Source organism: Atheta coriaria, unplaced genomic scaffold (assembly GCF_025399875.1).
Source record: "Atheta coriaria isolate IRGN ID8LTWV9N9 unplaced genomic scaffold, Caltech_Dcor_3.1 hic_scaffold_1_pilon, whole genome shotgun sequence".
NCBI classification, from domain to species: domain Eukaryota; kingdom Metazoa; phylum Arthropoda; class Insecta; order Coleoptera; family Staphylinidae; genus Dalotia; species Dalotia coriaria.
The window spans coordinates 989,094-1,012,975 of record NW_027045443.1 but is presented as its reverse complement, the minus strand read 5'-3'; the positions used below and the strand labels follow the sequence as shown (position 1 = coordinate 1,012,975).

Here is a 23,882-nt window from a genome sequence, read left to right as displayed (position 1 = left end):
AAAAACGAAGAAATCTTCTATAAAATCTATAAAACAATGTTTTATGTGTTGTTATTTGATGGTATGTCTATCACATGGTACCCCTCGAGTGGTAGACCTTCAGTAGACAAGCAGGGTCTTCCTACATGCTCGGAAACAAACAAAAAGATCAAAATTTATGCGAAAAAATCTTCTTTAAACGAAATTTATAGTAAAACAAAGTTTTCTATGATTTTCTTTAATGGTATGTCTATCACATGGTACCCCGCGAGTCATAGACCTTCTTCAGACAAGATGGGCCTTCCTAGTTCCTCGGAATCAAACAAAAAGATCAAAATTTATGCAAAAAATCTTCTTCAAAGGAAATTTTTAGCAAAACAAAGTTTTCTATGATTTTCTTTAATGCTACGTCTATCTCATGGTACTCCTCAAGTCGTAGACCTTCTTTAGACAAGCAGGGTCTTCCTAATCGCTTGGAAACAAACAAAAAGATAGAAATTTACCAAAAAAATCTTTTAAACACCAAATATTTAGTAAAACAAAGTTTTCTATGATTTTCTTTGATGGTATGCCTATCTTATGGTACCCCGCAAATCGTAGACCATCTTTAGACAAGCAGAGTCTTCCCAATCGCTTAAAAACAAACAAAAACAACAAAATTTATGCAAAAAAATCTTTTCAAAACAAAATCTTCAATAAAACAAAGATTTCTATGATTTTTTTCATGCTATGTCCATCTCATGGTACCCCATGAGTCGTAGACCTTCCATAGACGTGCAGGGTCTTCCTGCTCGCACGAAATTTATCCAATTTCGCTCGTCGACGTGTCGGCGTCGGCGTAACGCGATCCGTCCGTTGGCGCTCCGGCGGCTTTGGCGTGGTCGCCTTATAAACCGATTGAATTTTCTATCGGCTCGTAATTGACCTTAACATTTACGCGCCTGCTCGCGCGCGGCGCAAGTAAACAAATCACAATTAATTCTCACACGCTCGTCGCCGCCGCAGCGAGCGCGCTTGGGAGAATTTTTTCACATCGCATAGGAAGCGAATAAATTAAGCGCGCGTAATGAAATCGAATGGTCGGCTTGCCTTTTTCGAGCAGCCGCTCGGCGCGCGAATAAAATTTTTACGAGTTTCGCGCCGGGATCGATTCCACTTTTAATATGCCGTTTCACACAATTAAGTCAACCTCACACACCATCGCCGCGCGACTTAATTAGAAAATCAATATATCACACCCAAAACGATGAAAAAATCCCAAACACACAAAACAAAAAAACGTAGCGTCATCTTAGAAATAATCGAATCGGGCGTGTCTCGTATTTTGTTTTAAATATAGAGAAATAGGAAAAGATCCAAGGATATTCTTCACTGGATCGATCAACATTCACGTCCACACGCACACGCAACACCCATACATTCATGCAGAGCGAAGTCGAGACGCGGCGCGCGGGGCGATTCAAGAAGGACTTTTTGTGTGAGCGATTCAGTAGGTGAACGTGTTTGCGCACCGACACACGCTCGCGATTATTATTATTGCAACGCGATACGCGATAGATCGGCGCGCGTATCAAGGTGATACACTTTTCAAATCTTGCGCACGCACACACAGCCGAACTCATATTCCGAGTCGCCAGCGGAGTGGCACAGGCAAGGAGTTCTTGCGATGCGAATTGTGCTTCTCCCATTTCGGACCACGCCAAACCAAAGAGTGTATAATCAATCCACTTTTTCGTTACTCTTATGAAATCACAACAACAACAAAACGCAAATCGAAATCGAAACACAAACGCTGATTTTAGCTGTGATGGCACAAGCCGAAATTTATTATTCCAACGACTATAATTATGAAGAAATTGAAAAATTGTTATGTAAATAGACAATTGACGAGTCGAAAAATACATGGCGATGTCCAAAGAAAGCGTGCACGCAATCGGAATCAATTATTTTCGATTTTTGATGAAAACCAGCGGAAAAAAATAGGTCAATGCAGCGTGCCTCATCATTAGCGCGGCGCGCGCCGCTCATTATCGTGCATTATTGCCGTTTATTGTCGGCGATGCCTCCCGGCTTTCCTCTCTCGCGAGCGGTCTCTGTGTGCTGCTGCCCCCGACTCGTGCCCGCGGATGGCGAAAAGCGGCGCTGTTCGCTCTCGGAATCGTTAAATTGTTAGATTGTTGTCGGGCCGAGCGCGCGCGCGCGCGCTGCACGCCGATTCGCGATTACGAAATCGAAACCTACTGGTCTAGATTTATTCATCCATACACAATATTATATTCCAGCATAATATATCGTAGATTACCGATGGCGCGCGCGCGCGCAGCTAGAGCCGCACCCTGAAAACTTCCGTGCCGAAGATATTCGCTCGGCGTTGCGTCACGCGCACCAGAGGTATAAGACAGTGGATCGAAATTTTGAAGGAAATTCGATCTTCGGTCGAAATTCAAAAATTCACGCGCAGATAATGAGCGACCTTAGATGTCTGCTGGTTTTAAGATTTGTGAAGAAGCCGAGCAATTCGTAGACAAGCACAAGGGTGTGGTGCCTGCCACCCACCGCTCGGTGGACTTTCTTGGACGCAAAAGTAAACTCAAAGTAAGTAACCTTTATGTGGTGGCGTTTGTGCTCGCGTTGCGCATGCAGCCTTCGCCGTGCGCGCGCCCGACCATTATTATTTATTACTGTTTCATTCATTCAATTTTCGTGCGCAGCACGAACGCCTAGATCGTCCGATGTTGCTCCAGCGTGCTTCGTGCGTCTCGTTAAGGACACTTAACACTCACTTTAGAAAAAAAAAAATTTTTTTGAATCAAAAATCAATTGAAACCCTTGAATTTTGCCCTCTGTGCGGTCTAATAATAATTTGTGCGAATCCTTAGTACCTGTCCCACCTGGTGCGATTATTTCGTAGGTGGTCCCATCTCAACTTCTAAGTCATCCTTAATCTGAGCATCTAAGTTCGGGTTACCGTAACGTATCTGGCGAGCAGTTTCGGTTGCGCGCGCGGACATGTCACATAATCGCCTGGGTAAAAAATCGGGGCATCGCCGGGTCATCATCGGACGTCAGGCGTTGCAGTAATCTAATATTTTCCGATCTGCCTAAGTGGTCTTATCGCGGCGTGCGCATTTGCATAATCGTCGCGCACGCAGAAACAAACGGCCACGATGAGCAATTGAGATGCGTTCGTGCGCAATAAAAATCCGAAAACGACGCGATGCCAGCGCGATACCCGCCTCTAAACGCAAACAAATGACTCCGAAGTACTTTCGGTGTCTACCACCAAGCAATCTGTCTCCTCCAGCAGCTTCTATTCTATTTTGTGGGTATACCTACGTACGTAGATCTTAATAAGCTCTGGCAGTAATAGCTGCTTAAAAAGGAGCGTGCATAATGTACCGCGAAACATGCGTCGAAAAACTATCCGAATCAACACAAAGCGTGAGGCTCCCAATTAAACGGAAACCAATTAAGTCGTATAATTCATAGCGCTGAGCATGTTGTTACGTTGCGGAGTATTGCACTCCGGCCGGGTCGGGCCGGTGTGGGCGTTCTGCCCGTTCGACTTTTCGCTCGCGCCACGCATACACACAGCGCCGTGGATAATTTTCGATTCCGTAATAACTAATAACTAAATCGCTTACGCTGCGTTAACGCACCCGCACACCAAGGCATACCATGTATGTGCAGATGCGCCAATTGTATTGTGAAGATGCCCCGCACGAATTTCGTTAACGAGTCCATCGTAGAAAACTAATCGCGCGAAGATTGATTGCTTTTTTAGCGCGCCGAGCGATGGAGAAGAGGAGAGCACCATCTGGCCGCGCTGGATGCGATGATGTTGCGCCAGCGAGGCGCGCTGAATAAGAAGTCATAAAGTCGATGAGCGAACCACGCCCTGGTTACATGCATGCAACGAGATGGAATTTCTGCATCCAAACGAGTTCAAATGGTACCGTGAGGAAAGAGTGCGCCGCGCCGGCCCGAGCGCGCGAGAAAATCGCTTCCGCAATCTTCGGGCTGCTCTTTATTCGCATGCGAATGCCACACTCGGTCCGTTTACTTTTCCTCGCCGCTACTAAAACATTGATAACACGTGGAAAATTGTTTTATTTCCATTCAATTCGACTAAGTGCGCCATTTTCTCTATGTGTGTGTGTGTGGATATCTAAGGATCAATTACAGATTTCTGCATCTGCAGTTCACCTTCAATTTGATCAACTTTACGCGAAACTCGATTGCGGGACACCAAAATCTCCACTAGGAAGATTAGAATGGACATTGCAGTACCACCACTGTAGATGACGAAAGCAAAGTAACAATCTAGTAAGGAGACAGTTACAAAATTGGTACCCCAGCGTAACATTGAGGTTGTTTAGCGAAAATAATACTTTTCACTCTGTGGTGCATACCACGTTCGAAAAACAACGCCAATCTGTATAAAAATAAATATAAACACAGAATAATTGAAGGTATGATATGGAGGGACGGTACATACCCTATTTTAATAATTTCCTTGACCGTTGAATCTTTCCGAATTGCAATCAGCAGGTGAGGCTCAGTAAGGTACGGTATCTCCACAAACCCGCACTTTTCGTTGTCCGCGTACAGCTTGTCGATCATCTTGTAGATCTTATCGCTGTTCCCGTGGAACGCGAAGAATTCACTTCGAATGCGATTGATGCCTTCGTCCAATGACATATAGCATTCGTCTTTGGCGAGTTTTCTCGGAAGAGTTCTTGGTGATCCATTGAGTCTTGCTCCTGATATTAATCACCTCTTAGAAATTATTTTAGACAATTCTAAGTCTTACCTTGAAGATATCCCTGGAAAAATCTGCTTTGTCTACGCCTAATTTCACATTGAAGTCTTTGAGATCGGTCACACCATGAATTCGTTTTGTGGTACCACCTAGCAATGCAACAATATTCGCCAAATATGCTGTGTATAGGAACAAAATAAATAGAAACACCAGAAAAGTGGCGATTCGACCGCCGCCGCTTATTGGCTCTGCCTCACTACCCTGCTGGGCGATTGCAGAAATATGCATGTGAATCACATCTACCATTCTCGGATACATGATACGATATTTGTTGGATACCATGTCCGGGAAGCGCCACTCCACTTTGACGATACAGAAAATGGTCACCAAGATAATCGCCAACAGCGCATAGGAAGCATACCACACGTTGAGTTCCAGAGGAAGAGTGAAGACATTTGATACTGCACTCAGGGATGGAGCACGAAGAAGAAACGCGCGTCTATTGGGAGTTCTAGAAGTTATAAAATCGTAGACAGTAAAATTTTCTCTGTCTACTCGCAAAGGATGCGCGATAAGCGCCTTGGATGTAGATGAAATTTTTTGTAGGAAGTTTATATTCTGTGCAAAAGATTCAGCAGGGGTGAGGTTTAAAAAGTTGAAGACTTCGGAGAATAACTGGTAGTTGAACCGGGCAGTAGCTTCTGTATCTAAGTTTCTACGAAAGTCCTAGAATAAAAAAAGTCACTTGAAGTAATAAATTGTAAATAAATTGTTTAAAGTTACTTTTATGTTCGACGCAGTTTCTGAAGAAGCAACAAAGACCACTTCTATCGGTTGAGAGTCTTCATTAAGCATAGGAACCTCACCATTTAGTACATTTTTGAAATTTTGCTCTGAATCATCCCAAAATGCATTAATCTGTGATTTCCAAGGAGATTTCAACTCCCGTTTGGTACATTTTACCACCCTAGTATTATTTTTACCAAAAACATAAACATTCACCAAGGGGGCATTGAAAGACCAATCTGGTACCTCCTCACAAGAGCTGGTACCCAAAAAGAGGGCATTCCGAATGTATTTTTGCTTGTCCTACCACCAAAAACAACTTAAATTTAATTTTACATGTTTTTAGTTAAAATTTACCCTTTTTAGACGATTATCACACGAAATATCAACCAAAATCAAATTATTCTGCAACTCAGAGATGGTTTCTCCTAAAATGCTGTAGTACACACCTTCAAAGTGTAACTTCGCAGACAATTTGATGATTTTTCTAAAATATTCGCAGTTTTCAGTGATTTTTAGTTTTTTCAACTTTTACTAAATTACCAGTTTTCCAACATAATAATCCACTTAGACACTTCCCGGAAACATTTTCTTCGCAAATTTTCCTATTAGATCAAAATTCTGCGTCTGCCCAAGATGAATACATGTTATTACACCCAGGATACTCAACAGATGAAAATGCATTTCAACGACTTTACTAAATCAGCACCTGCGAGCTGAGTTTCCTCCTAATGGCACGCCGCAGACGTTTAAATACACAAGCTTCTTCATTAATTATTAGCATTAAGGTGTGATTAAGAAGGCGCTCACGCCACGCGCAAGAGCTGAAGCAAACGCTTCACGGTTTAATTAATGTTTTAGGCAGTTAATACGTAAAGTTAAGCATCTACAACGCATTGATTAAATATTAATCAAGCGTCTAATTGATACTTCTGCGTAACAAGTAAATATATAATGATGAGAGAAGAAATGTTATTGAAACCCTCCGAAATAATAGAATATTTTGTCGTATTTTGATCGATGTGTTATGTAAACAGGCGAGATCGCGTGCTCTAACGGTTCGGCCGGCAATAATAAGTGAAATGTAAATAAAAATATTGAAAGCGAAATTGGGCGCGCATTGTGGGGCTCGGCGAAGAGCGGGCGGACGGCCTTCGGTTTCGCGCACGCCGCTTCCACGATCAGCACGCCGATTGCCGCAATCGGGGCAACGAAGGAAAGTCGCGGCTCGCGCGCGCGCGCGCGGCCGTGGCCCGCGGCGACGGCGTGGCCGCTCGCACGAATCCTCCGCACGGCGGGGCCTTGCGGTTGAGGACCAGCTGAGGTCCCGTTACCGTACTCCACCCGACCGCCGCCCGCCCATTAGACAACTAATCATAAACATTGTTGCGCGCGTAATCGGCTACCAATCATGCAGAACTGCGCGCAGAAAAATGCAACAATTACTTAATTAACTCTTCGGTGTGTTGATTTTTTTTTCTTCTTCTTGGTTTCTGGTAAACAGGACGAGTAGAAATTTCAGTCGGCCAACCGCAGCGATTTGAAACAAAAGGAGCGAAAAACGATTTATTATTCGGCGGGCAAAACGCAGCGTCGTGCAGCTCCTTTTCGAACGTCGCCGGCTGAGACAAAGAGCGCGCGCGCGCGCCTGCCCGACGTAAAAGTCGAAGCGATAGTTATGAGTAAGGATACGCGCGGCGTACGAGGTAGCGCGAAGAAGCGAAAAAAATAAATGAGGGCATCGAGTGAAAGACCACACCTATACGAAGCGCGCCGCGAACACGCCGCATAACGAAATAATCGCGCGCGCAGGACCGGATTACTCTCTGACTCCACACTGCGCATGCGCGAGTTTAAACCGCGCGCCATGCGGCAACCAGTAGCATTACACTACGCGCACCGCGTGTGTCCTACACGCCTATGACTTAAGTCAAAAGGGCGGAGCACCCGAAGCATAATTAATCGTTTTATCACGCGTTTGGCGGTTTTACGCGCGCGAAGACCGGTCCTGCTGTGTTGGAGCATTATAAAGCGGACTGGAGTATGTAATTACACAGTGGAATCATACAAGCATAACACCACTACCAGGACGACTCCGACCGCTTCGTGCGCACTCCGCACGCTAACCCAGTGCGCGGCGTACAGTTAGCAATCGAAATTGAAATGCTTACTATTTTATTTAATAGCGTGCTGTTTAGCTTTTATTCGATTGCTGCGCGCGCGGCGCGCACGTAAATGCTACCAAACGCGATCGGTCTTACTTTTTATCTCTCTATTAATACAACGCATCATTGGAGACGCAAAAAGGAGCATTCAGGCGGCCACAAAACGGGAATTATTGTGTTTAGGCCATTAGGGTACTTAGCGACTTCCGTTTTAGGTTATATGCGCTTTATTTGAATGGGAAACTTACCAAGGAGGGCAAAAAATCAGTTCTTCTGTAAAATATTAAAGGGAATACCATCAAATCTTGTTTTGAAACTTTGGTACCCAATTTGAGTTCAAACCCGGAAAAACAAAAGGGAATTGTTATGTTTAGACCAATAGGGTCCTGAAAAACTTCAGATTGAGGTTATACACACTTAATTTGAGTAGGATACGTACCAAGGAACACAAAAAAATGATTTTTTTGTTGTGGAGTAAGATATGAAAGGGAATACCAGCAAATCCTCTTCTGGAACCTTGGTTTCCATCAATTTGACTTCAAACCCGGAAAAACAAACGAAGATTCAGAAGAAGCTTCACTTTGAGGTAATACTCACTTAATTTAAGTAAAATTTTTATCAAAAATGGCAAAAAAAAGGGAATACCATCAAACCTTCTTTTGCAACTTTGGCACCCAATTTGAGGTCAAACCCGGAAAAATAAAAGGGAATTGTTATGTTTAGACCATTGGGGTTAAAAGGAGCTTCAGTTTGAGGTTATACTCACTTAATTTGAGAAGGAAATATAGCAAGGAGAGCAAAAACTAGTTTTTTTTTTTGTTGTGGAATAAGATATGAAAGGGAATACCACCAAATCCCCTTCTGGAACTCTTCTGGTACCCATCAATTTGACTTCAAACCCGGAAGAACAAACCGAGCTTTAGAGAAAGCTTCAGTTTGAGGTTATACTCACTTAATTTAAGTAAGATATTTACCAAAAACAGCAAAAACTGATTTTTTCTGTATGATGTAGGAGGGAATACCATCAAATCCTTCTCTGGAACCTTGGTACCCACTAATTTGCCTTCAAACCGGAAAAACAAACAGAGCTTAAGAACAAGCTTCAATTTAAGGTTATTCTCACTTAATTTGAGTAAAATTTTTACCAAAAATGGCAAAAAACGATATTTTTCTCTATGATTTGAAAGGGAATACCATCAAACCTTCTTCCGTACCCACGGCACCCATCAATTGCCCGTCAAAAACACGGAAAACACGAACGGAAATTTCTTGCCAGTATCACTCGGTTTCTTAATTAATCAAATGTCATTCGCCTCACCATGGTACCACACGGCTGGTACACCGCTTTCATCCGGCTCGAAGAAGTTCGCGCCGCTCGCCGGCGCACGTTTCGCTAAATAGAGTCAAAACGAATAAAAGTCCGCGCGCTTATCACTTAATCTCGGCGCGGCGCTCGCTCCGTGGTGCGCGCGCGCGCGTCTCACTCCCAACAAAGCAACGAATTGTTATAATTATGCCTACGCTCCTCCACCATTGTGATGTCGCCCGGCAATTGCGCGCGGCTTTTATCATTCGGAGCGCTTAAGCGATGTTACCATTTAAGCGTCGCTTAACGGCGGGCGCAGCGCAAAAAAAAACACCGAATGTGCTCTGCGCCGGATCGCGGCCAACCGCCGCCATCGACGACGTCCATGAATGGCGTGTGTAATTTTATCAATGAAACAATCGCGCTGCGCGTTTATTTCGTTCCAGCGACGACGCGGAAATGCAGCCAGATTTGAAATCCGGAAAAATTACGTTTTAGGTAAGAAAATATTAGTGCTCTATCTTCATTCTAGATTTGTACGCGCATGCGCACTAGAACTAGAAACATGTAAGTAAGTATAGTGATGAAAAATGTTTCAAAGTTAAAATTATTAAGTTTCTGATTGTTTGCCGGAACCAAGCCGGTTGCGAACATAAAGTTCGACATGTGTGTTATCACCATCTTGAATCAGGAAATTTATCGCGCGTGCAATCCGAGTGCGCAGCGCCTGCTTCCTTCCATGCGCCGTTATCGCGCGAATTTACGATAAGGCACGTGCGCGAATGACATAACAATTAGCAATAACCGCATCGCATGGTAATAAACGACGGACAAAATGGCCGCAGCTGCACTGTTGTCACAGCAATAATAATAACAATAGCATCTGTAATTTCGCTTCGTGCGATTGATAGCTCACGTGATTATTGCCTCTACCTCTCTACACAACAACAACAAAGAAAGTCAATCAGATTTCACTCCACGAACAAAACAAAATGGCGGATTTGCATAAAACGCACTGGAAGTTGATTTGCATCCACATCCGCTCAGATATTTACATATTTTCATAATTAATTCACGCACTCGCTGCGCGCACGCCGCCATTTTGTCGCTGGAAAGTCGAGATACTCTTCCGATTTGGTCAACTCGTCATAAACACTCACCGTGTCGCATGCATGCAGTTGATACAAAATAATCATGGCTGGATTCAATGCACTCGCGCGTTTTGCATGCGGATTTGCATTGAAATTGCTCGCCGCCTGTTTCACACTCGGCAGGCACCACAGGTTAACACGTTAACATAGAATGAGCATTGATCCTGTCACGCCGTCAACCACACAAATATCTTATTCAAGTGAAAATGCGCGCCGCGAGAGGAAATTTGGTATGTATTCAAATATAAGAACAATTGCAATCAGCAGATTTAAGGTTATGACTATCACCATCGTCTAGAAATGGGAGGTTGAAGCATATAGGGAGGTGTGTTTGGTTGTTGGCTCATGTATGATTGTGATGGCATCGATGACTGCTGATAACATGGTGGTCCCAGTGCAGGTGTGCTTGATGGTGGGCAAGACATCATCGACGGATGCTGCATGGTGAAGTATTGCTGATTGTGAACAGGGCTGGGGATCTGATTCTGCAAACTCTGGAAGGGCTCCGGGAAGGTCACCATCATGGGCGGGTAGGGCTGGGCGGCGGTTGGCGGCTGCGTCACACTCGGTTGTTGTGGATAATATCCAAATGGTGGACCACAGCCACTGTAATTATACATGTTTTACCAAGATTTGTTTTGAAACGGATTTTCGCACGAGGTAATTTTGTTCGTTTGACAACTGTTGCTTTGTGTCGACATGTTTTTTTTTCTTTCTCGCTTGTAGCATAGTGATAGTGAAATAATAAAGTAATGAATGAGAATGAAGGGCGAACAATCAAGAAAGTTAGGTTTATTATTAAAATTTGGACAAACTCTCGACATGTCATTTTGGTTAAAATTTAGTTGGTCCAAGGACGGTCCTGGCCTTGTCCCATCATCTGACCGGAGCCCTGCGGGCCTGGATAGAACACGAAGGATGGCGGTGGCGCTTGGGTCATTTGGGGCATGCCGTAATGCGGTTGCATTTGTTGCATCATCATGGTGCTAGGATCTGGCATGGGTATCGGCATGGGCCCCATTGGACCCATTGAGCTCATCGGCCCCATTGCCGACATGGGCCCCATCGGGGACATGGTCATGCCGCCCATGGGGCGGAATTGATTGACGGTCTGTTGCGGACGCATCATCGGCGGTAAGCTCGGTTGCATCGGCATGATTTGACTCTCGGGGAAAGTCGGCATCATGGCGGGCATTTGGGTCGGGGGGGCCTGGCAGGGAAAGGACCAGGCGTTCTGCGATGGGTTGCCCATTGGGATCTGGTTGCCGGGATACATCTTCGCGGTCGGGTTGGACGGAGGAGGTAAACGGAAATTTTGATAAGCTAGTATTAATGCGAAATTTAACGAGATGCGGAGCGCCGCGTTTTAACGTATAATTTTTTTGTATGACTGAATGTTTAAAACAGTCGCAGTGCTGGGTTGCTAGGGGACGGTCAGTTTCACGGCAGGCACGATTTGTTGTAAATTATTGACCAAAACCATCAGTTTTATTTAATTAAGTATCTCTTGGAACTATTGAAACCCCCACTACTTTTGTGGGTTGCCTGCAGGTATTTAACAACAGCGTGTGTTGTATTAGTTGAATTTAATACAAATAACTACATTCTAGCGCCATCTGGGGACAAATCATAGAGTTACACTTAAGTATACTACGCGCAGATGCTTCAGTTCACCCGGACGGTGTTATCATCATTCAAAACACTGATTCACACGAAACATGTTTCAACGAGTTTACCTCTAATCATTAAATGCAAATAAGTGCATCCAAGCGCCATCTTACAGAAAATAAACCAATGAGTGCTTAAAATCCGCGAATAGAAACTAATTACATTGCAAATTTTATTTGGGAAATGTTTTACAGTTTTCTTAAACGCTCGATGATATTTTTCTCCTTCTGGATCAATTACTCAGCGAAATTTGGCATTCGATGCATGTAATGTTTCATAGTTAATCTGCCTTCGACGTCATCTTGCGTTTGTTGCCTGCCGAAGTAGCTCTTGACCGCCAGAGCAAAGATTACCATTATAGCTAGCATAAAGCGGAACCATGTCGGGAAGATGTCCAAAACCCACAACAGATAGCTAACGTATCCAGAACTAGCCATCTTTCCCCAAATACAAGGCAATTTAGCCGGCGCAAAATGAAAATTATCCGCGTGAATAGATGTGAAGCTTAATTATTGATGGATGACATCAAAACACACCGCTGTTTCTCAAATTTGTTTGTTTTGTATTTGCACAGCCTCCTGTTGACACGTACTTTTGTAAACTTTATTAATATTTAACTATAAACATGATACAGAACTCAAATTAGTCAAAACAATTCAAATCTCCGGTCCACGGGCAAAAATCGGCTGCAAAACACGCAGAGCACTCAGTGCTTGTTCAGTAAGCTGGTACCCAGCTAATGCAGTCAAACGAGCATCAGCTTCGATTAACGCTGTTTGATTCTCCGGCGGTAAACGATCGTAAACACGCTGGACTTGCCTGGAAATCAGATCATCGGCGCCATCGGTCACCACATCAGCCAGTAACTGCAAATCATCCACTACTACCAATCGTGTCATATGCCCGAGGGTAACACACGTCTGAATCGCAAGTTTGTCGCGATGTTTATACTCATTCACATCGGAAATGTTCTCGACAGTTACCAATCCGTTGACCAGTGACCGCCAGAGAGGTAAAAAGTTATCACCGAAGCCAACTCGAGTAGTACATGAAGTCACCGCCATGGCGGCATTGATCCGCACCTTGATATTAGTACAATCAGTGAGTATACATCCCAGGACGAAAAATATACGCATGGAGAGACGCACGCCTAGCGCAGGATTGGTTTGGTACACCGCTGGAATCTTCAGCACGTTGCCCAGCGCATAGCAGGCATTCCAGCGCGCTTTCATCAACCCAGCGGAGCGTGCGCACTTCAACAGTGCATCTACACCCTCATACAACTGATTCCGCTGCTGATCATCCACATTGGCATCGTATAACAACTGCAGGAGGTTACCAAGTGCCCGGACTGCATTACACCGGACTTTATCTTGATCCTGACTGCCGGAAATCGCGACGTTGATTACAGGATCAAGCAATACAGGTGCTGTAAAACCGTCTTCGTCTAAATTGCGCTCCTGCATGTTCTGCTGAAGCATAGCATCGGATAGATTTCCCAACCCCAGGATGCACGCACACGTACCAAAACACTGGTGTCCTTCATAGCACGTACAATGACATCCGAAGCATCGAGCATGTATCCATTGAAGGTACGTACCGTGTTGTACAGGAGCAAGATACCAATTGCTCGCACCGCTGCTGAACGCACAGTTGTATCAGGATCAGCCGCAAGGGAAAGCAGAACAGTAAGGCACACCAATTGTAAATTCGTCGGTAGTAACTCAAAGGTATGGTCACCAACAGCACCAATACAATCAGCAGCACCAGCACGGAGTAGCAAATGTTCACTGGAAGTAAAATCAGCAACTGGTCCTTCCAACAACTTCTGCCAAATGGTTAAACTTTGATCCAGACACCCCCGAAGCTGGTAATGAGTATTCATAGCATCTCCAAACTGTTGCATTGCTTTGATAGCGTGATGCAACACATCCAAATTGTCCTGGTCAACAAACGCAGCTAGTAATGCTCTACTTACAGACTGGATAAATGGCATGATCAGACTAGTAAAGTACCGCTCGCACATGGCACCGATTATCTGTAAAGATTCAATCTTCACCGGCGCGGGGACATTGTTCTCACCACGTAGATTATAGAAGCATTGATCTATTAACCATGGACGCACACCTACCGCCGGATGATGATCTCTTGTCTGCTCAAACACAGCGTATGCTTCCGCTCCGCCTTCCATGACATTCATCCCGCGTTCATCATGCATTGCGCAGGCTCCATCACCGCCTTCGTTGGAATCCACGAATGCGTCTTCAATCTCCTGGATGGTGTTGTGCGAAAGTAGGCAACCAATTACAGTCAGAGCTCCAACTTGTACGCTGATATCGTTGTGATCTACTAGTTGTTTGACATTACGGACAACTTTAGCGCAGAGACCAGATCCGAGCCATTCGTAATACGTGGCGCGTACAACCAGCGCGGTTGTCTTGAGTAATTGTGTTAGGATAGTATAAGAAGGTTCATTCATACCCAGGCATAAACAATGATGTAGTTGAGTGACAATATTCGCCATGGTGTAGCACCGCGGGATGAAAGAAACTTGTCCAGGCACAGGGCGATGATCAGCGAAGAGCAGCATAGCTTTACCCTCTGTGAGCATTGTCTGTAGACATAAATGCGCGGCAAGGCGACAACTTGTCGATGGATCCTTCAACATGCAAGTGAGTAGATTGTTTCCTGAAGGTGGGACGGTCAGTGTGGTTGTGCTGACGGATTTTGTCTGCATGAAGGAGATGAAGTGCTCACACAGCACTTGTTTATCTATATTCTATTAAAATAAATTTTAATTAAATCAAACTAAATTAAATATTTGTACAAAACTTACATTTAAGATGACTTGTAGCAGATGCAGCGCTTCCAGGCGAACATAACTCTGATACAATACAGTTTTAGACCGTAGAGAATCAAAATCATACAAAGGTTCAGGCCTGGCATCAGTTTCAGGTGGATGAATGTACGGATTGTACGAGGTGCTAGATGGACCGTAGGGAGGACTATGTCCGAATGTAGCAGTCATGCATAACATGTTAGCGTCGCGTTGGGCCAACTCTGGATCAAAGCGACGATCGCGCGGAGTTATATCCGCTTGCGGTAAACGCGAAACATGCCGACGTCTTCTCTGCCGCGGCATGCGATTTGCAGCAACAGGCGCGGGTGGAACACGCGCTTCTGGCTCAGCTGGTGAGAATGCAATCGGGTGTAATTCCCCGGGTGGTAGGAATGGCACACCATTTAATTCATAGGTCATATACGTGCGACAAACGCCTAGTAGCATACGTGTGAGCGCATTTGGTGGTAATGGCGATGTACGGGTTTCTAACAAACGCCGCACACCAGCGAGTGAATACCGCAGGAGTGTTACATGCGAGTAATCATCCTCGATGTAATCCAGCGGTGCTAGAGGTTCGAATCCTTCAGGTAATGGTGGTCCAGACGCGGTGCTATGCCCTGCTAAACGTGTTACAAAGAAAGGAACCAGACAATCCAGTAGAGGTTGTGGAATATCGTCGGATTTATCGCATTTGATGTCTAGGATAGCTTGCATTGCACGTACTAAAGGTACTTCTAGTGTATGACGATGTAATTCGTCAACGCAGTCGCAATAAACCAAAATATGCGGAAAACGCTGGATTAATGCGAAAATCGCTGAGCGTTGATTATCTACATGTGGATTACCACGCACCACAGCGTCTATTGCCTGTAGAACTCTTGCATATGGTACCATCCAAGTGTCATCAGTGGTACCATAGTTAAGAGCACTCAAACACCACTTTCGATTGCCAGCATCAAAGTGCGCCCTTCCAGTCTAAGACTCTGTTTACGCACTAGTCGTATTATCATCACGGCAGTGCCCTCGATGAGGCCTCCATCGTCAATTGGGATGATGCTACATAGCTGATTAACCAAAAGCTTTGCACGCTGTAAGTAAAATTCTGGTTTATTTTTGCAAACGTCAAATGTATTTTTACTCACGCTCTCTGTGCCGATCAGATGCACGTTGTAATCCAGTTCGTCCAGCTCCAAAAGCCAATTACGCACGAACACGAGGTCCACATCGTTGAGGGTGACAAAAGGGCGCAGGGAGGCGAACTTCTGCGCGATCTGCGCGAATTTCTCTTCCATGTTTCACAGCTCCACTTCACGAATGCAATGATCGCGAATTGTTTATCTCTCGGCGTTTGTTTCGACACAGCCTACTAAATGATGGCAGTACTCACCGAAAATGAGTAGTGCTTGTTATCATCTAGTGACTGCTTGAGTCTTCGTCGACTGGTCATGTTAAATTGTTAGATAAATTCACCGGACAAGTCATCGAGTTGTACTCAGAACTGATTCATTTCTACAACCATGTGTTTTCATTCGCTAGATTCGTACACGTAGCGACATCTAGCGGCATTACTACTCATTAGTACCCAAAGTTTCACTTCAAATTTATTTCAATGGAGATGTACGTGATGCAGTATTAAAAAGTTTCGTTTATTTAGACGTTAAAAAAATATGTATCGATACAAGTTGTCTTCACAACTCTGCACATAACATCTCCGCACACGCACGACGCATTCACGCAACCAACTTACGAACTAATAAACCACTAGTGTCCATTTCTAAAAAATCTCTTTATCACAAATTGTAGTAAAACAGAAAATTTGTGTACGTATTACAATTTGCAGCTGGCGCACCGCACGCTTAAGTACAGACGAATTTAGACTCGCGCGGCGCTCGCACAAATCTACGCGAATTAAAACAATGCGGACAATTTGTAAGTGAAACAATAATATTAAAAAAAACACGAGAAATAAAGAGGCGTCCATCAAACGCGAGGATACCTCTAACGTTGGCGAGTTTTACTCTTCCGGCACCTTCCAGTTGAGTGATTTACCAAGCTCATACAACTCGGAGAGGGCGCTGCCGACTCTACCTTCACTCTCCAGCCGTAGGTAACAGCGATACAACTGTAGCGCCGCGCGCGCATCTTCGGTGGAATCATGAGTCTCGGATTGGATTTTCAATCCCAGGAAATGCCAGGCGAGGAAACGCAGTGAAACCATGCGATGGTGAGGTAGATGAAATAAGTTGACAGTGTCGACGACTTGCTCCTGCGGCACCACTAGATTAATCACGCGGAAATCGTTCTTCAGGCCGTGCCCGACGAAGATCACGCCGCTGTCCTGCAGGTAGCGCAGTTTGATGTACGTAGACTTGAGTGTGGTCAGATGCTTCGAGCTGAAGTTAGCGTCGAGGTCACCTGGCTTGATACCGGAGAACTTGGTGAGGTAATCGACGACTTGCTCCTGTGTAGAGATGTAATCATCGATGAACGGGGTACCTTCATTTGGTCCTTGACTAAAATTTCATTAAAAACATGGAATTTATACAATCAACCAAAAAATTTAATTTTTACCCTCTGATGCAAGTTATACGCGCGACTGATAAATGCGACGGTTTAATCGTGGACATTTTACCATCGCTGCGTAACTCTGCTTCTTCTTGGTTCAAAGTAACAAACTCAGCGTCCATACCAACCAAATCACCTTTCTTCGGATATTCATGTTCTTCTAACGGAGTAAACGTAATGGCCGCGCTTGTACCGCGTGTGAACGAACTAACTTGAGTGAAAATATCCTGTAAAACACAAATTAGACAATTTTCACTTCAAAATTTCAAAGTTTACTTTGTTCAGACTGTGTCTGACTTGTGTCCGCCCACAGTAGACATCATCAGTGGAGTAGTACAACACACAGGGTGTTTTCCAATCGAAACTAAACCAAGTTGCTTCCTGTGGCGGGACTGGCGTGATACTAAAATCATTAAAGATGTACCACGGGCTTTCCTCCTTACGCGGCCCCTCCGGGTGATAGCTATCGGGCACCTTGATGAGCACAACAAGACTACGCTTCTCAATCGCCGCAGGTTCCGTGATGTAGCACACAATCGCCGTCAGCTGATACTCAACAAAACCGTTTTTATTCCCGGCTGTGGTTGGAGTACCACCGCCTGTATCCTCACCAGCGACCTTTTGCACGATTAAATCATCCTTGATCGCCATGCGTATGCGATGCGGCAGCCAATTATTGCTACAGTATGGATTTGTATGCGGACCGTTCGGTGGCGGGGCAGTGTCACTGTTATGCCGGAATCGGCAGCCGGGCCGTGAGCAATTATCACCATACCGACATGGTTTCGCTGAGGTGACCAACGTCGGCGTGGTCGACCGCGATGAATCGCCATGCGGCGTGGCTTTTGACACTTTCTTATCCATCTGACTCTGCCAGAATGACTTATTCTGCGGGTTGTGCAGGCTGGTGTTGATTGACAACACCTTCGGCAGTGACGACAATCGCCTACATTGCGACGTCGGCGAGAATTTATTGCATCGGTCACACCAGGCGGGTGTGACTTGATCGTAGTTGAGACTACGCTTGAGGATCTGACAGAATGACCAGTAATCGCGGTCGGGTTCACTTGTGGGATAGTTGAGATTGCACGGCATAAGCACGGCTTCTTTACGCACCTCAAACTTACACTTTAGACAAGTATTGATCAACCATTGTTTCATGGCGAATAACTGATGAATTTCAGTGACATCTTCGTTACGATCTTCAGGGGGATATGGGCCTGCATCTGGATGTCCCGCAGCAGCTGCGGCCGCGGCTGCAGCAGCCGCTGCTGCGCGTTTTGCATGCCCACCGCTTAGTATTGTCGGAAAGTCGATTTCTTTGTAAACAAACGGTTTACGCAGATTCTTACCGTCATCTTTTAGCTTCCGCAGGGTTTCCAGGAGTTCCATGTCCATCTGATGCAGGATAAATCTGTTCCAGCATTGGATAAGCATACCGAGATCCACGCGTTGTTTCGCATCGGCGTGCATATCGCTTAGGATTAATCCAAGCGCGGATGCTTCTGGCACTGTACGAAAAGCGCGCAGGAAATTACTCGGCTGGCAAGGCGTCAGCGTTTGATTGGCGATCATGTGGAAGAGAAAACCGAGCTCGCACGATAAGCAGAACTCTTTCTGGCAGATATGTGAGAGGAGCGTGGCACGCAGCGGCTCAATATAATACAAAACCTGTGAATAATCAACAAAAAATCGTTAAAATTTAACATTTTCACATATTTATATACAATACCTGTATCATAGCGTTACAGTATGCGTTTGGCAGGATGGCTTCAAGACCAGCGAACTCAGTTTTGTTGTACATGTCGAACTGGAAGTCCTCGACGCCCAGTTTATTGTACTTCAACTCGACGCGCCGATACCGCTTGGGAATGGCGACGAACACGCCAGTCTCATCAGCGGCCGCCATCTTGGTATGAATACGCTCGGCGTAGCTCTTCTTCTGCTTGGGTATGGCGCCGCCATTGCTGTTCTCGAGGTTGTACGTTACCTAACAGAAAGTTAGTGTGAGAGGCGGAGGGCGCGGTGAGCGCAACCAAGTATTGCCTAACAAATATTTATTCTCGACGAATAACAACAAAACAAAAGTAAATTCATATAATACTGAATGTGATATCAAAAAAAAGAAAAGAGATTCTCCTGGAGATTGGTTGGAAGATGCTCCCTAATAGAAAAATACTGAAGATAAAGTATGTAGAAGTCTATTTCTCACTTGATTGCGGCGCGTCTCCTTTGGGTTGGGTGCGTAGCCAATCGGACCCTGCATTTTCATCGTGCGAAGAATTTCTGGATCTATTGCCGGACTGCGTCTAAAGTATCACATTTAATATTAATTTTGGGGTTTAGAATGAATTTCTACGTACCTATAACAATTCTCCATTAAATTCTGTGGCCAATCAGAGCCAAAGGCGCATCATCTCTGATTGGCATAGGAATCGACGAAAATGGCGCCTCGTATTCATTCACCGACATGTTTATCATCGGTGCGATGACATCCGCATGCTCGGTGAGTCGTGAGTAAGTATTGAACACAGCCCGCGGTTGTGATCCAAAGAGATGAATCGATCCAGTGCTGTCACCGAACGCCAAAGACTGACTGGATGTGCTTATATCAAACGACAAACACATCGCGCCCGGGTTTTCCATCTGCACGAGACACAAACGGGGCTCAGTGAATGCAACAGTATCAAGCAGTTGTAATTGTCCAGCAGCCGAGACCACAGCAAGCCGAGAGGATCCCAACGGCAGGAAACGCAAATACATTGGATCCACCACAGTCTGGATGGGATTCACCGCTCGCATCATCCGTAAATCATACACGCGCAGAAATCGGTCGACGTTGAGCAGTCCCTGGCGGTTGCTGAAGCCGCAAGTGACTAGCAGATTGCCCTGCACGTCGAAATCGCTCAGGTTGCCGCTGTGGGTGTCGAGCGTGTGCTCAATGTTCATTGTGTTCGGATCGCGTAGGTCAATACGGCCCAGCGCATTGCCAGCGCACACGAAACGACAATGAGCTCGCAACATTGCACAGCCAGCTTCACCTACTTCAATCTAAGTAAAAAAAAAAAAAAATCAATTAAACAGCGAAAAATGAATTTTTTAAATTTCATACCAGTTTTGTCTCTTGGCCAACCCCTATATTATAATCGATGAGTTTGTCTTGATGTCCAGCGAGTAACAGACGTGTCGGGGACATTTGCAGCATACACTGCATCTCAGTTAGATTATCAGAGCTAAAAATTTCAATCACTCCACTATTAATTTTGCGTGACAAAAGAATTGGCAGTAAAATCAACTGTCAAATGTGTTTATATCAACAAACAAATATAAATATTCGATAGAATAAGTCATGCATTAAATAAATGAAGCATAAACATGACTTTTAAATGCTTTTTTTCATGCATGATTGATTTGTAAACAAAAACATGTCATGTTTTGTGAATCATTGTTAGAAACAAACTTTTAAAACACTAAAAACACTTACGTATGTGAAAATATCGGTATACCCCGCCGTAACTGGTATCTGAGTAGACTTCCAGACAAAATCAGCACACCATGATCCAATGCAAGGATCTGTCGAATGTCTTGACTTGGATGCACTTGAAACGAAGTGTATTTCTGAAGGTGTGATGTGTAATAGCTGGTGATATGCCCCTAGGAGAATCTCAACGTTAATCTGCGCGTTATTTCTGTGAGGAAATCATTCATACTCCCTGATTGCCCATCCAGAGGAGTTCTTCGCGTGCTGGTCAAAAGCCAATGCACACACACCAAATCGCTCACCGCCGTCGGCGAGGATGCACTCCATCTGGACATACTCGTTGTTAATGCCCGTCATGCACTCGGCACCCTCGGGCTGCCCGACCATCGCCAGCTAGAGAAAAAAACAAGCAAATTTTCGATTGTACTCAATGTTATTGAGTGTGTTGAGGTTAAAACTGTGTCGCGATTGGAAAACAATCGCTGGTACTTACACCGCTTTGATCGAAATACATTTCGTGTGGCAAACGTACTCAATCCCCCGATGTTTAAGGTGTTTGGGGGCTCATCGAAGCCGCACGTGCTGACCGCGAGCCGCCGATCCGTCGCCGACCAGCGCTGGTGATCGAATGAAGGCGAATCAAACGGACAGCAGCCGACCAGCACCAACCGAGGGAGGAATTGGCGCGCTAAAATACTGTTGACTCATCAATGCCCTAAATTCGAGCGTGTGCGAAACTGCAAAATACGCTTACCTGATCGAATCAGCCGAAAGAAACGCACGGTGAATTTCGGATTCGCACCGAATTCAACTTGATGCGGTTTATACACTACACCTGTTTGCACTTGCAATGTTTGTAATCACACGCACGTGCGTACAGCAAGCAAGTTAATTGAGCATGCATTAAAAGCGTCGAATTCTATTTTATCTGTCATGTGAGTTGAGAATTACAGTCGATGACATACCTTGTTTGATTGTTGTTGAAACAATTTGCGAAACTTTCGTAAACAAATTTGATGTGAGGTGCGCGAGTCGTGCGCGCTGCGAATGCAATAGTTCCAATTTTCGATACGCAAACATGAAGATGGCGCGGTTGTAAACAAACCGCTTGATTTTGTTGTGTTTCCGGCCAGTGCACCGCACACTTTGCGCATAGTTTCGCTGTCATGGGTTACTGTGATGAGTTTATTACTTGTGATTCATTTATTAACATAAATGCAGCTGAACCGTGCAACAGCAGATGAACAACTAACTGTAAGTACTAAACTTTTGTTTCTTATACTTTTTTCTGCTTATTTGTGTTGTTTTATTATGAAATTGTTGAAAATTTACTTGATAACTGTTCGGCGCCATTTCCTGTGGAGTTTTTTTTTTGATTTTACTGAGCTTTTGATTAATATTTTGATGTTTAACAAAGTATAATTTACTTTGTGCGTATTATTATTCGTTATTACGATGAGTATTCTCGGTTTTGTAGTGTTTTGCATTGTTTTGCATAGTTTGCAACGCTTGCGAAAAGTTTGCAGCTGCGTTAACCTGTAAAAGAAAAACATGCGCAGATGCATTAAATCTGCAACGTGTTTTGCTGTGTTTACAATCGTTTGATTTTGTTGATTTTAATTAATAACAAAGGAATTTTACTGAGTTTAACTTGTATGAATCGTGGCACGGCATAAATTTAATGTTTTCTGCGTGCGTTTTCCTCGATGATTAAAGTTTGACCATTTGAAGTCTTTGACAGTTCATTTTGTTGATGAGGACACTTTCAGTGAACTTAAAAGGCTGTTTTGTTCATTTTTTGCTCTTTTTATTCTTTTGTTGGTCCAGAGGATGCAATTCCTGTTTATTGATTGAACGCAAAGTGCACTTTCCTCCCTGGGGGCAGATATCTTACCTGTTTTGTAAGCATTCTCAATATCCTGCTTCTATTTGACCCATAGTAAAGCGTAGGTCCGAAATTTTTCCTCTTTTGGGAATTGAACTTACACCTGCTGCGTACCAAGCAGTTCCTATAAACAATAGACCATACTCTGCCTTCTCTTTTGGTACATACAATACCAACACTTAAATTATACTCTTCTCTCCTTTAAAAATGGCCGCGCGTCTTGAATCCAAAGGACTATCACTTTGAGATCAATTACAAGACACAGAACACTTGGTGTTAAAATATGAGTAAGATCCCTAGAATAGATAGAAATTGATGAAAAGGGAAGAGAAACTTGATTCTGTAGATAAAAACTTCCAACTACAAGCAAAGGATCAAAGGAGATGAATGAAGGAGAATTGAATGTGGTCATTTCGACCAATGACGCAATGGCGTTTTCCTTGACATACACTTTATATTGAAATATGTTCTTTATAACCTAACATTTTCAAATAATCTGTTTCCGTCGCCTGCAATTCCATCGTTTTTTTGTTTTATATGCTTAATTTAATATTATCATGAAGACTGCATTGTTAATTTATTTCTCACCCTTTTCGCGCTGCGCCAGTGCATGCCGCCAACGGCGAATAGGAATATCGTTTCATTTCTCTCTCTTATTTCTCTTATTATTTCTTATTTTTTTTTTGCGTTTTTGGTTTAGTGTTTCTTTTAGTGTAGCGTTCCACCTTTTGCACGTTCCGTATATGAAAGCTTAATAAAGTTTTTACTCTGTTTAGTTTATTCTCAATTTTTTTTTTTCACTTTTTGCCGTCAATATAGACATTTATTTTATTCTTTAAAATATCCTCTCATATATTCGCCTCTGTGTTAGTTTTCTCTTGTTCACAAATTTTTATAGTTTGTTCGTTTACTCTGGTTTCGGTTATCTCCATTCTGCTAAGGCATCTAAAAAATTCTGTACGCAGATCGAATGCAATAATTGAATCAACATTACAACCATTTGTTCGCGTCGCCGCCGACTGGGTAGGTCCAGGGGTTGGGTGTGCGAATGACTTGTGATCGTGTATTTTACCGCCGCCGCCGCCCCCCAGACGCTCAGCCAGCGGCTAATTCAGTGAATGCAAAATCGAGAACGAGCACGAGAAACGCTCAAGCAAAAACTCGCATACGTCATATGTAACTCTCCGAAGTAAAAAAGCAATTTAATATAAATCAGTTGTACATTATAAACTTACGATAATTTTATAATTAGAAAAATTAACTAGGCACACTAGGTCAACATTATAATAAAT

At 44.1% G+C, this 23,882-nt stretch overlaps 3 protein-coding genes across 3 annotated transcripts; all 3 read right to left on the bottom strand.

Moving 5' to 3' along the window:
* Positions 1 to 4,147: 4,147 nt before the first annotated feature.
* Positions 4,148 to 5,596, bottom strand: LOC135793285 (uncharacterized). The gene is given in 5 exon segments (XM_065304183.1): positions 4,148 to 4,332; positions 4,335 to 4,414; positions 4,478 to 4,742; positions 4,831 to 5,467; positions 5,525 to 5,596. Coding segments are annotated over 5 exon segments (1,239 nt in total).
* Positions 5,597 to 12,356: 6,760 nt separating this feature from the next.
* On the bottom strand, positions 12,357 to 16,161 carry LOC135804242 (HEAT repeat-containing protein 6-like). Its single transcript, XM_065318046.1, is given in 5 exon segments — positions 12,357 to 13,321; positions 13,324 to 14,596; positions 14,654 to 15,599; positions 15,602 to 15,747; positions 15,802 to 16,161. Coding segments are annotated over 5 exon segments (3,363 nt in total). The 5' UTR covers positions 15,952 to 16,161; the 3' UTR covers positions 12,357 to 12,473.
* A 123-nt stretch (positions 16,162 to 16,284) lies between these two features.
* LOC135791816 (PAN2-PAN3 deadenylation complex catalytic subunit PAN2-like) lies at positions 16,285 to 21,638 on the bottom strand. The gene is given in 13 exon segments (XM_065302365.1): positions 16,285 to 17,172; positions 17,231 to 17,451; positions 17,501 to 18,895; positions 18,957 to 19,214; positions 19,437 to 19,533; positions 19,588 to 19,634; positions 19,637 to 20,275; positions 20,337 to 20,457; positions 20,709 to 20,878; positions 20,935 to 20,964; positions 20,967 to 21,098; positions 21,199 to 21,401; positions 21,460 to 21,638. Coding segments are annotated over 12 exon segments (3,630 nt in total). The 5' UTR covers positions 21,220 to 21,401; positions 21,460 to 21,638; the 3' UTR covers positions 16,285 to 16,673.
* Positions 21,639 to 23,882: the final 2,244 nt, after the last annotated feature.